Below are 13,844 nucleotides of genomic sequence, written 5' to 3'. Positions count from 1 at the left end.
ATTCCATTCTTTTAACCAATCAACAGCATTCTTATTGTCACTATGGGTTTCTTGCAGAAATACAACATCCATTTTTTTTGTCTCACTAATTCATATATTTCCAATCTTTTCCGCACATCTCTGGCTCCATTCACATTTAAAGAGGCAATGTGGATTTCACCCATAGTAAAGGATAAGATTAGCCATAAAAAGCTGAGTATGAGACAGGTTTCCACCATTGAATTAATCTTCATTTTCGCTATTATTCAATTGATTTTGAACTTTGGTAACAATTTTTTTAAGACGATACACTTCTTTATCTAAGAAGCGCCCTTCAGTCATTGAATTTTTAGTAACTTCAACAAATCTTTTAAGATTTGGAAAATAATCAACAATTTGTACACCTCTTAGATTTTTTTGTCACTTTCAGAAATAATTAATTTTTTCAGTGCTGCAGTTATGACATGGCCAATCAGTCTGAGAACAAAATGAAGCACTCGAATCAGAAGAATCACTCTCACTTTCAGCACCTTGATCATTTTCACTAGTCTGTTCTCTTGTTTTTCTTGCTTGTTTATTTGCAGTGCATTCCTTTTTCTTCTTCCTTTTCAGAGGAGTTTTAAAAATACTTTGATCTACTTCCATCAACAAAACACCATCCTCAGTGTTTGTATTTTCCGAAGCAGAATCAACATCAAGAGTTTGACTCACTGAGACTGACTCCAACTTTTCACTATTTTCATTCACAGACTCATGTTTATCAGGTTCTACCTGCTCAACTCCGTGTTCTTCAGTGACAGTTTTTTCTTTCATTTCAACTGCAGACCCTTCATCTAAACCAACATCAGTTGGATTTGATTCATCAGCATTAGCAGAATTAACAGCTTTATGCTGAGCACCGGGTTTACTGACGTTCGCACTATTGTCCGGACAAGCGCGAATCTGATGACCCGTCTTTCCACATCCAAAACACCTCATGGTGTCAGTCGGTACAAAAATTGTATAGTCAAAATCATCTATTCAGAATTTCAAATTCAGATCAAGTTCGTTCCCGTTATTTAAAACCATGTATGTAAATCTCCTGAAAGAAACAACGTGTTTCAATAACTCAGATTTTCTACCGATTGCGATCTTTTTAACAGGTGAGACAAGCTTGCCAAAGCGTGAAAGCTCTCTTGCTAGCGCTTCATCTTTAATAAAAAGGTGGAACATTTGACAGTATAACCATTTTAGCTGGTGTAGAAAGGGGAAGTACAGGTACAAACGAACCCCGCAATTCAATGCCTTTTTCCACTACCTCATTCGCCTTTTCTATCGTGCTCAAAAATATTACAATTGCATTGTTCATTTTTGATGCCGCCAGAACACATTTATGTCCAACCACATTACCAACAACTAAGCTACATTCCTCTATACTCCCTGCCGCCGACACCACTGTAATTCCGTGCCGACGCGTGAGGGAATCTAAATCGCCACCTGTATGGGCTGCCATGGTGTTTGAAAAACACCTGCGTATAACGCCCTAAATTTACCAAGCCTTGTATCACCCAGCCAACACACCCAAAGTTTAAACAAAGATCCAATAATCTCATATAACGTAGAAAAAGAAAGTTTAAAAAAGAAGCCACAGCGGGCACAAAAACGCTCAAACACTCATCACGCACTCCACTCGCCCTCACCATTCGCACATGCGCACAACGAGACAGAGAGAGAGAGAGAGAGAGAGAGATTAAGGAAACTGAACATCTTGATGTTCTTGGAATGTTACAAATCAATGTTCCTACAATGTTGAATTTTAGATCAAAATTAAGTTGAAAGAACGTTTGAGGAACATTATACCTTTATAAAAACGTTCCTATAACTTCAAGAAAACTGGACATTTTTAATGTTCCCAGAAACACTGAATATTTAGAGAATGTTCTTTTAACAAAATTCTGTTAGCTGGGTAACTACTGACTCAAAAATTGGAAGTTTATTGTCTTCTTTTAATTTTGAACATATGATCATAAAATATCGGCATCTTATGGTGTAGTGAGATTTTTTTTCCTCAATAGCATGCATGAAGTAAAAATATTTTGTTTCTTTGTTATATTATAACTTCTGAGCCCTTTCTTAAAAAAAAAAAAAAAAAAAAAAAAAAAAAACTGATCAAATGGTTTCACATTGTAAAAACCTGAATTGAAGGAGAAGCAAAAGAAAAAATTGAAAATTAATAATGTGTGTGTGTGTGTGTGTGTGTGTGTGTGTGTGTGTGTGTGTGTGTGTGTGTGTGTGTATGAGAGAGAGAGAGAGATAAATATTTTGCAAACATGTAAGAATAAATCAATTTCTCCAGATATGTGCATGTTTGGACTAAGAGCCCTAATGGAGGTAGTGCAAGTATGTGAACAAATAAACTGGAGCAGACGTGAATTAATAAATGTACGTGTTTTTATTCTGTTCAAAATATAAAAAAACTACAGATTGATTGTTTACACTCCTGACATACATTTAAAAAATTAATGTCACTGCAACTTATAAACAGCAGTCAGATATTGAGGCTGGAGACATAAATCTTTCAAATGATACTCAGTTTGTCTAGATCAAGTAAGAGTGTGATGTTTTAATGTGCAGTGGATGTTAAAGGTGACCTAGAACTTTTTTTTAAAAGATTTAATATGAGTCTAAGGTGTCCCCTGAATGTGTCTGTGAAGTTTCAGCTCAAAATACCCCATAGATTTTTTTTCTTTTTATTCATTTTTTAAAATTATTATTACATTTTGGGGCATAATTAGAAATGAGCCGATTCAGGGTGTGTGGCCCTTTAATTCTCACGCTCCACGCCCCAAGAGCTCACGCTTGCCTTAAACAACATAAAAAAAAAAGTTCAAACAGCTAATATAACCCTCAAAATGAATTTTTACAAAGTGTTCGTCATGCAGCATGTCTAATCGCATAAGTACAGTGTTTATTTTGATGTTTACATTGATTCTGAATGAGTTTGATAGTGCTCCATGGCTAACGGCTAATGCTACACTGTTGGAGAGATTTATAAAGAATGAAGTTGTGTTTATGAATTATACAGACTGCAAGTGTTTAAAAATGAAAATAGCGACGGCTCTTGTCTCCGTGAATACAGTAATAAACGATGGTAACTTTAACCACATTTAACAGTATATTAGCAACATGCTAACAAAACATTTAGAAAGACAATTTAAAAATATCACTAAAAATATCATGTTATCATGAATCATGTCAGTTATTATTGCTCCATCTGCCATTTTTCGCTATTGTTCTTGCTTGCTTGCCTAGTCTGTTAATTCAACTGTCACATCCAGATGTCCTGCCCTTGTGTAATGCCTTGAACATGAGCTGGCATATGCAAATATTGGGGGCGTACATATTAATGATCCCGACTGTTACATAACAGTCGGTGTTATGTTGAGATTCACCTGTTCTTCGGAGGTCTTTTAAACAAATAAGATTTATATAAGGAGGACGAAACAATGGAGTTTGAGACTCACTGTATGTAATTTCCATGTACTGAACTCTTGTTATTGAATTATGCCGAGGCAAATTAAATTTTTGAATCTAGGGCACCTTTAAACAATAATCTGTCAGGGGATCCTCTAGTGGCACAAGTCGACGTGTGCAGTACATGTACGGTTGTCTGCCAGAAAGTAGTTGATAAATATTTTAATAACTTCTAATTAAAACAGTAATAGTTACTGTTTTAATTAGAAGTCATTTAAATATTTATTTATTGAATCACGAAAGAAAGCCTTAAAAAACAGTGATGCTTTCCTTCAGTGAGTCTGTTTGTTAATATCAGGTGACTTCACTAATCAATCATTACCTAACCCATGGGCGTAGGTTTGGTCTCAGCTTTAGTGGGGACACCCCCCCGGAATTCTTTTGTTGTAAGATACCAGTGATTTAATGGTGATTTTCTTTTTTTTATTTCAGACTGTTGGCAATACAGAATATCACAATACAGAAGTGAATCTACTTCATCTCATTATATTGTATCCTGAGTCAGGATTCCTGACCCCGATATACCATCCTGTATACTGTCCCTAAAGAGCTAGTATAACTATATAATCTCAAAAATGCACTCTCAAAAAATAAAAATAAAAACCTGAGACTATGTAATGCTGCACAACCAAACGTTTTATTAACAGAAATTATGTACATTAGTATTTACACTAACAAAAAAATACTCTGCCACAAGGAACTATTGTTGAACTATTAACTATTGTTGAACTATATAACATTGATTAGTATAACAAGAATAAAAAAATAGTGCATTATATTAAACTGGGAAGGGTCATAACACTTGCATATTGTTGTCCTAGATTTACTGCTTCTATTGTTCTCAATTATAAATCGCTTTGAATAAAAGTGCCTGCTAAATGAATAAATGTAATTGTAAATCTGTTTTGGTTTGATGCTGTCTTTCCTGCATACAAAATGGTTAATTAATTTTGTAGTCTATCCTATGGCTAGCAAGTTTAACCCTCCTACCAGATAGTGTAATTGGATATTATCAATTAAATAATGATTCATTATATTTGAATAACCAACAGGGTTAACTTTTGCCTTTTTAACATTGCCAACACGTTTTTCCAGCACGTCTAGCAATGTCAGTTCTTCATTAAACTGTGGGTGGTTTCCCTTTTATTTCTCTGCATGTAGGGTAGGCTACACTCACAAATACATTACATAAACAGAATGTAGGAAACGAAAAATGTCTCAGATCCACCATTTATGTTGACTGCAAGATTCTAAGTTAAGGTACAGGCTAATTGACATTCACTTGCTAACGTAGCATTCTATCATCCTGGGTAACACATACTATCACCAGTTAATACAATTTTCCACAGTAGAATATGCATTTGAAAGCCTGGTCAGTAACTACTGCTAGTTTATCTGTGTGGCTAGATAGTTATTAGCAGGTTTGGGCAACCATAATCTGCACAAACAATAAAGCCGGGTTCAAAATTATGTGATTTTGGCCACAATTTGGTCATCTGAGACAATTTTTTGGAATCCTAAAAGATTGCTCTGACCCTAGGCCAAAGTCTTTGAGTGCTAGTTTGACAAGTTCACAAACGTCTCTGTTACGTATGTAACCCTCGTTCCCTGAAGGAGGGAACGTTCGACGTACGTCAGTAGTGACCGATGAATTGGGATATCGCTTAGAGAGCCCTATCAGCTTCGTGTGAACTAAAACAAGCCAATGGAATTGGCGTGCGGTATTTGCATAATGTGCACCGCCTCCGACAGGTGTATATAAATAGGAAGCAGATGCAATCGCACTCTGTTTTTTCACTGAGGAGACAACTGGTGTCCGCACAACAGCGAGGGTACAGAAACTGTGGCGACGGGACGTACGTCTCCATTCCCTCCTTCAGGGAATGAGGGTTACATACGTAACCGGGACATTCCCTTTCAGTCGGTCACGTTCGACATACGTCAGTAGTGTAAAGCGCCACAGTTACGAAACCCCTTCCAGTGCTCAATGCGAGCTCTAACTGCCCATAGCACCGGAGGACTGGAGAAGGGGGCGAGCTCACGCCAAGGAGTTTACTGCTGTTTAACCTCATACCCACTAAGTAAACTAGACTACACTGGGGAAGCGAACCCGAGGGGGAAGCTGCGGAGGCCACTACCTACCCAATGGGGGAGGAGTTTACGTGGAAAATACACATATGGACTGGCCCGGGGGCAGTACGCATATGGAGTCCCTGGGATGGCTCCACCTGGGTAGGGGGTTCATCTGACAGGTGACAGCAGAGCTGGCTCTGCTAAGGGAAAGACACGGGCTCGCCGTAGGGAGTTTAGACCCGTGGACAATTACACATATGGGACCGCTCACGTAGAGGAGTCACGACATATGGAACCCAGCCAACAGACAACATCAGAGATGGATGTAGGCCTGGCATCAGACACTCCGCAATGTCCGAGCCGAAGGGGGAGGCAGAGGAACTCGACAGGGTTCGCCAAGCGGGGAACGCGACTGGAGTAAAGATATGCACGTATCCGGCCCAGGGGGGCGGGAATGGCATTGCAAGCCGACACTTAGAGCAGGTTCAACACGTCTACCGGCTAGTGGAAGCGAGTACATGGGAAGATACCGGCTCTACACGTAGGCTATAAAACCTAGCGAACGTGTTAGGTGTCGCCCAGCCCGCAGCTCTACAAATATCTGTCAGCGAGGCGCCGTGAGCCAGCGCCTAGGAAGAGGCCACTCCTCTGGTGGAGTGGGCTCTCAACCCAAGCGGGCAAGGCACGCCTTGGGAATCGTACGCCAAGGCGATGGCATCCACTATCCAGTGGGCCATCCTCTGCTTGGAGACAGCCTTTCCCTTCTGCTGGCCTCCGTAACAGATGAAGAGCTGATCTGAGGTCCTGAAGCTTTGCGTTCTGTCCACGTACACACGCAGAGCGCGGACGGGACAGAGCAAAGCTAGGGCTGGGTCTGCCTCCTCTGAAGGCAGCGCTTGCAGGTTCACTACCTGATCTCTGAAGGGAGTGGTAGGAACCTTGGGCACATATCCAGGCCGGGGTCTCAGGATGACGTCAGAATCACCGGGCCCGAATTCTAGGCACGCTTCGTCGACCGAAAATGCATGCAGATCCCCTACCCTCTTAAGGGAAGCCAATGCAACCAGAAGAACCGTTTTAAGAGACATTAGTTTCATGTCGACTGATTGCAAAGGCTCAAAGGGATGACCCCGGAGAGCTGTGAGAACCAGGGTCAGATCCCAAGAGGGTACGGAGGAAGGGCGTGGAGGATTCAGTCTCCTTGCCCCCCTCAGGAACCTGACGATCAGATCGTGTTTCCCCAGGGACTTACCCTCAACTGTGTGGTGATGTGCAGCGATAGCGGCAACATACACCTTCAGGGTGGAGGGAGACAGCCTTCGCTCCAACCCTTCTTGCAGGAAGGAAAGCACGGATCTGATCGAGCATAATCGGGGGTCCTCTCGGCGAGAGGCGCACCATTCAACGAATAGGTCCCACTTCAGTGCATAGAGGCTCAGAATAGAGGGAGCTCTCTCACTCAGAACCTCCGCATCCCGTCCAGGGACCACACGTGGAGGTTCCACAGATCGGGACGCGGGTGCCATAGGGTGCCATAGGGTGCCATAGGGTGCCCCGTCTCTGAGTCAGGAGGTCCTTCCTCAGAGGAATCAGCCAGGGAGGGGCTGTCGCGAGGAGTGTGAGGTCCGAGAACCAGGTCCGAGTGGGCCAGTACGGCGCCACTAACAAGACCTGCTCCCCGTCCTCCCTGACCTTGCACAAGAGTTGTGCGAGAAGGCTCACTGTGGGAAACGCATATTTGCACAGACCCTGGGGCCAGCTGTGTGCCAGGGCATCCGTGCCGAGTGTGCCGCTGGTCAGGGAATAGAACCACTGGCAGTGGGCAGTTTCTGGGGAGGCAAACAGGTCTACCTGGGCCTCGCCGAAATGCTGCCAAATCAGCTGAACTGCCTGGGGGTGGAGCCGCCACTCGCCCGCAAGTGGAGGCTGCCATGACAGCTCGTCGGCTGCACGGTTGAGCACACATGGGACATGAGTGGCCCGAAGGGATGGCGGGCGAGTTGCGACATGCGACGGGAGCGTAGACCCCCTTAATGGTTGATGTACGCAACGGCCGCAGTGCTGTGCGAGCGGACCAGTACGTGCTTGTCTGACAGCAGCTCCTTGAAGCGGCCCAGTGCAAGACGTACTGCTAGCAACGCCAGGCAATTGATATGCCAATGCAGCTGAGGCCCCGTCCAAAGACCCGACACTGCATGCCCGTTCTACGTGGCCCCCCATCCCGTGGCAGAGGCATCTGTGGAAACCACAGCATGCCTGGACACTTGTTCGAGGGGTACTCCGGCCCACAGGAACGAAGGGTCCAACCACCAGATGAGGGTGCGATGGCAGCTCGGTGTCACGGGGACACGGAGCGTGCCGCGCTGCCACGCCCATCTCGGGATCCGGCCGCGGAGCCAGTGTTGAAGCTGCCTCATATGGAGCAATCTGAGCGGCGTGACTGCGGCTGCAGATGCCAAAAAACTTTCATTGAGGCAGTTCAACACCGACTGGACGCGTGCCTTGGTGAGACGTGCAGTCTGTGCGACCGAGTCTAGCTCGAGACCGAGATAAGAGATCCTCTGCCCGGGGGCGAGTTTGCTCTTGTCCCAGTTGACCCGAAGACCCAACCGGCAGAGGTGAGCTAAAACCATGTCCCTGTGTTTGCACAACTGCTCTCGCGTGCTGGCCAGGATCAGCCAGTCGTCAAGATAGTTAAGAATAAGAACGCCGTGCTCCTTGAGGGGAACAATGGCCGCCTCCGCTACCTTCGTAAAGACGCGGGGTGACAGGGCCAGCCCGAAGGGTAGGACTTTGTACTGATATGCCCGACCCTCGAACGCAAACCGTAGGAAGGGTCTATGTCGAGGCAGAATCGAGACATGAAAGTACACGTCCTTCAGGTCGATCGCTGCAAACCAATCCTGGGTATGGACGCATTCGAAAATTGGACACAGCTGCATCGCAACAGACCACTCGACTGGCGGGATCCTCACGTATCCCCTGGCTTCCCCGCCGTCCAGGGAGGTGAAGGCGGACGAGGGACCAGGCCTTGCATGAACACTATACGGTGCTTGCCAAGACCTGGTCACCTCATCGTGCACTTCCGGGAAGAAGGGCATTGGGGACGCTGGGTTTGACCCAGTAACACACAGACGAAATGACATACTGTCAGGGTTCGTCTGTAAAGCTCTTTTAGAAGGGGAATATCAGCTCACTCATGCTGAAGCACACAGGGAGTGACGCAATGTGCTTAGGTACACCACTCCCTGAACACACCGAGGAACCGGCCCAAATCGCAACACACACACACACACTTTTAGAGTGTTGCTGTTAGAACAGCAGTTGAGAGCTTATAGCTCGGCTCCCCAGAACTCGCGACCTCGCTGGAGTGCCTTCACAACCAACACAAACAGCTCGCTGTTAATCCTCTTCTGAGGCAGTTTTAGTTTCACTTATTTTCTGAAGAAAAGAGTCTTCTGAAGCAGGACACCATTGTATGGCTCCGAAGCGAAAGACAGAGTGCGATTACATCTGCTTCCTATTTATAAACACCTGGCGGAGGCGGTGCGCATTATGCAAATATCGCACGCCAATTCCATTGGCTTGTTTTAGTTCACACGAAGCTGATAGGGCTCTCTAAGCGATATCCCAATTCGTCGGTCACTACTGACGTACGTCAACGTGACCGACTGAAAGGGAACAGCCGATTAATAACCATTGCGATAAATTATGGCCTCCTATGAAACTCTGAGGTTTGAGGTGCAGTTTTGCAGTGAGTTTTCTTTTTTAAAGAAATGCGATAATAAAACATTAATGGTAGAGATTGTTTTTTGTTTGCTAGACACCATTTCCATAAATGCAGCTCACAGTCACTGAACGTGTCACAGATTGATGAAAAACTCCAGTTGTGTCTTCTTGCTTGCATCCATTGTTTAATACATCATGACTGGCAGCTGAGATCCTACAGTGTAACAGGCTTACAGTGTTTGTACAGTCTGACAAGCAACAACCAGTGAAAAATCATACGGTGTGAACCTGCTTTGAGATAAAGAAAGATAACATTATATTTTTTTTCACAGAATACATAACAGTCAAACTAGTATTGAAGGCAGTTTAATTGATTATATTGAGAAGATCTGCAGGTGGCTTACTGATGGATTGTGATGTTTAGTAAAGCTCTGAGGTCGTGGACTTGAGCTCAAGAGTTGTGTATGTGTCTTCATTGAAATAAGAGAGCTATAGGGACAGAGACAGAAGGACTTACATTATAAAATAAGAGCAGTGACAAGCAAAATTTATAGCAATTTTTAAATATATATATATATATATATATATATATATATATATATATATATATATATATATATATATATATATATATATATATATATATATATATATATATATATATATATATATATATATATATATATATATATATATATATATGTCACTCTCTACATCATGTGTAACACCACCTGAGGGCGCTGTGCATACAGTTGTTTCAGCCTGAAACAGATAACAGCTGATCGATTGATTTTTTTTGCTTCTGTAAAGTTGTTTGTGTCTGAATGATTTACCTGTTTCACTGTGAGATCTTCAGTTTTAACACTCCTTCGTTTCTTTCTGTTATAATGACAGACATTAACAGCTTATAGACAACTGTATTTGAAAATATGAATGTTGTTTGTGGTTCTCACATTATAAACAGTATGACGATGATAATGATGATGGCGAGGATGAAAAATGCTCCACATTCCACTGTGATCCCAAAAACTACATGCCAACTGGATCTATGATGCTCTGAAAGAGAGAAACATTATCAGCTAAGATGAACTGTCCAGACTGAAGAAAGTTATATACAGGTTTCCAAAGCTTCACCTGTGACAGTTACAGCGTCTGATCTCTGAGATCCATGTTGATTGTGAGCCTGACAGTAGAAGCGTCCACTCTGTAGTGCACTGAAACTCTGTCCAGATCCAACAGCTGAGCTTTCATTCTCCTTAAACCAGCTAAAGTTCAGAGCAGGAGGGTTTGAATCACTGCTGCAGATCAGAGTCACTGAATCTCCTGACACTATTTCACCAGATCCAGTTATCAACACGGAGACGTTCCTGGGAGCATCTGAAACAGATAAAAATAAATAAGTAAATAAATAAATTGTGAATTTATATGTGAACATTGTTCAGATGATCGTTAACTCACACATGACATTTAAAGTCACAGCATCAGAGTATTTCTCTCCATGTTCATTGATGGATCTGCACTTGTATTCTCCACTGTCATCAGAGCTGATCTTTGAGATGTTGAAGACTCTTCCAGATCCTACAAATGTTCCTCCTTTAGACCAGCTGAAGTTCAGAGCAGGAGGGTTTGAATCACTGCTGCAGATCAGAGTCACTGAATCTCCTGACACTATTTCACCAGATCCAGTTATCAACACTGAGACGTTCCTGGGTGGATCTAACAATGGACAAAAGAAACTCTGTATTCACGTTTTAAATAGTTAAACCAATAATTTGTTTGTTACCACAGTGAATGAAACTTCATTATCTCACGCATGACATTTAAAGCCATAGCATCAGAGTATTTCTCTCCATGTTCATTGATGGATCTGCACTTGTATTCTCCACTGTCATCAGAGCTGATCTTTGAGATGTTGAAGATTCTTCCAGATCCTACAAATGTTCCTCCTTTAGACCAGCTGAAGTTCAGAGCAGGAGGGTTTGAATCACTGCTGCAGATCAGAGTCACTGAATCTCCTGACACTATTTCACCAGATCCATTTATCAACACTGAGACGTTCCTGGGAGGGTCTAAAACAGACAAAAATAAATAAGTAAATAAATAAATATTAGAAAATTGTGAATTTATATGTGAACAATGTTCAGATGATCGTTAACTAACACATGACATTTAAAGTCACAGCATCAGAGTATTTCTCTCCATGTTCATTGATGGATCTGCACTTGTATTCTCCACTGTCATCAGAGCTGATCTTTGAGATGTTGAAGATTCTTCCAGATTCTACAAACGTTCCTCCTTTAAACCAGCTGATTTCTGAAGGAGGGTTTGAATCACTGCTGCAGATCAGAGTCACTGAATCTCCTGACACTATTTCACCAGATCCAGTTATCAACACTGAGACGTTCCTGGGAGGATCTGAAACAGATAAAAATAGATAAGTAAATAAATAAATTGTGAATTTATATGTGAACATTGTTCAGATGATCGTTAACTCACACATGACATTTAAAGTCACAGCATCAGAGTATTTCTCTCCATGTTCATTGATGGATCTGCACTTGTATTCTCCACTGTCATCAGAGCTGATCTTTGAGATGTTGAAGATTCTTCCAGATCCTACAAATGTTCCTCCTTTAGACCAGCTGAAGTTCAGAGCAGGAGGGTTTGAATCACTGCTGCAGATCAGAGTCACTGAATCTCCTGACACTATTTCACCAGATCCATTTATCAACACTGAGACGCTCCTGGGAGGGTCTAAAACAGACAAAAATAAATAAGTAAATAAATAAATATTAGAAAATTGTGAATGTATACGTGAACAATGTTCAGATGATCATTAACTCACACATGACATTTAAAGTCACAGCATCAGAGTATTTCTCTCCATGTTCATTGATGGATCTGCACTTGTATTCTCCACTGTCATCAGAGCTGATCTTTGAGATGTTGAAGATTCTTCCAGATCCTACAAATGTTCCTCCTTTAGACCAGCTGAAGTTCAGAGCAGGAGGGTTTGAATCACTGCTGCAGATCAGAGTCACTGAATCTCCTGACACTATTTCACCAGATCCATTTATCAACACTGAGACGCTCCTGGGAGGATCTGAAACAGACAAAAATAAATAAGTAAATAAATAAATATTAGAAAATTGTGAATGTATACGTGAACAATGTTCAGATGATCATTAACTCACACATGACATTTAAAGTCACAGCATCAGAGTATTTCTCTCCATGTTCATTGATGGATCTGCACTTGTATTCTCCACTGTCATCAGAGCTGATCTTTGAGATGTTGAAGATTCTTCCAGATCCTACAAACGTTCCTCCTTTAAACCAGCTGAAGTTCAGAGCAGGAGGGTTTGAATCACTGCTGCAGATCAGAGTCACTGAATCTCCTGACACTATTTCACCAGATCCAGTTATCAACACTGAGACGTTCCTGGGAGGATCTGAAACAGAAAAAAATAAATAAGTAAATAAATAAATATTAGAAAATTGTGAATTTATATGTGAACAATGTTCAGATGATCGTTAACTCACACATGACATTTAAAGTCACAGCATCAGAGTATTTCTCTCCATGTTCATTGATGGATCTGCACTTGTATTCTCCACTGTCATCAGAGCTGATCTTTGAGATGTTGAAGATTCTTCCAGATCCTACAAACGTTCCTCCTTTAAACCAGCTGAAGTTCAGAGCAGGAGGGTTTGAATCACTGCTGCAGATCAGAGTCACTGAATCTCCTGACACTATTTCACCAGATCCAGTTATCAACACTGAGACGTTCCTGGGAGGATCTGAAACAGATAAAAATAGATAAGTAAATAAATAAATTGTGAATTTATATGTGAACATTGTTCAGATGATCGTTAACTCACACATGACATTTAAAGTCACAGCATCAGAGTATTTCTCTCCATGTTCATTGATGGATCTGCACTTGTATTCTCCACTGTCATCAGAGCTGATCTTTGAGATGTTGAAGATTCTTCCAGATCCTACAAATGTTCCTCCTTTAGACCAGCTGAAGTTCAGAGCAGGAGGGTTTGAATCACTGCTGCAGATCAGAGTCACTGAATCTCCTGACACTATTTCACCAGATCCATTTATCAACACTGAGACGCTCCTGGGAGGGTCTAAAACAGACAAAAATAAATAAGTAAATAAATAAATATTAGAAAATTGTGAATGTATACGTGAACAATGTTCAGATGATCATTAACTCACACATGACATTTAAAGTCACAGCATCAGAGTATTTCTCTCCATGTTCATTGATGGATCTGCACTTGTATTCTCCACTGTCATCAGAGCTGATCTTTGAGATGTTGAAGATTCTTCCAGATCCTACAAATGTTCCTCCTTTAAACCAGCTGAAGTTCAGAGCAGGAGGGTTTGAATCACTGCTGCAGATCAGAGTCACTGAATCTCCTGACACTATTTCACCAGATCCAGTTATCAACACTGAGACGTTCCTGGGAGGATCTGAAACAGATAAAAATAGATAAGTAAATAAATAAATTGTGAATTTATATGTGAACATTGT

General features: G+C 42.0%; 1 protein-coding gene across 1 annotated transcript; it reads right to left on the bottom strand.

The window, feature by feature from the left end:
• Positions 1-9,447: 9,447 nt before the first annotated feature.
• LOC137032419 (B-cell receptor CD22-like) lies at positions 9,448-13,180 on the bottom strand. The gene is made up of 13 exons (XM_067404176.1): positions 13,177-13,180; positions 12,838-13,095; positions 12,489-12,746; positions 12,140-12,397; positions 11,791-12,048; positions 11,455-11,709; positions 11,106-11,363; positions 10,753-11,010; positions 10,429-10,671; positions 10,248-10,350; positions 10,128-10,173; positions 9,699-9,783; positions 9,448-9,585 (listed from the first exon to the last, which is right to left on the bottom strand). The coding sequence occupies exons 1-12, from the start codon at positions 13,178-13,180 to the stop codon at positions 9,715-9,717; spliced, it is 2,268 nt and encodes a 755-aa protein (XP_067260277.1). The 3' UTR covers positions 9,448-9,585; positions 9,699-9,714.
• Positions 13,181-13,844: the final 664 nt, after the last annotated feature.

This window comes from Chanodichthys erythropterus, chromosome 12 (genome assembly GCF_024489055.1).
Source record: "Chanodichthys erythropterus isolate Z2021 chromosome 12, ASM2448905v1, whole genome shotgun sequence".
In the NCBI taxonomy this organism is placed as follows: Eukaryota; Metazoa; Chordata; class Actinopteri; order Cypriniformes; family Xenocyprididae; genus Chanodichthys; species Chanodichthys erythropterus.
The sequence above is the reverse complement of the archived record's forward strand: the minus strand, read 5'-3'. Positions and strand labels throughout refer to the sequence as shown.

What these genes read in the sequence shown, in the direction of transcription:
- LOC137032419 (XM_067404176.1), bottom strand. An exon ending in TGTGACTTTAAATGTCATGT is followed by an intron (nt 10,672 to 10,752) that starts GTGAGTTAACGA and finishes TATCTGTTTCAG; the next exon opens with ATGCTCCCAGGAACGTCTCC. An exon ending in ATCGTCATACTGTTTATAAT is followed by an intron (nt 10,174 to 10,247) that starts GTGAGAACCACA and finishes TCATTATAACAG; the next exon opens with AAAGAAACGAAGGAGTGTTA.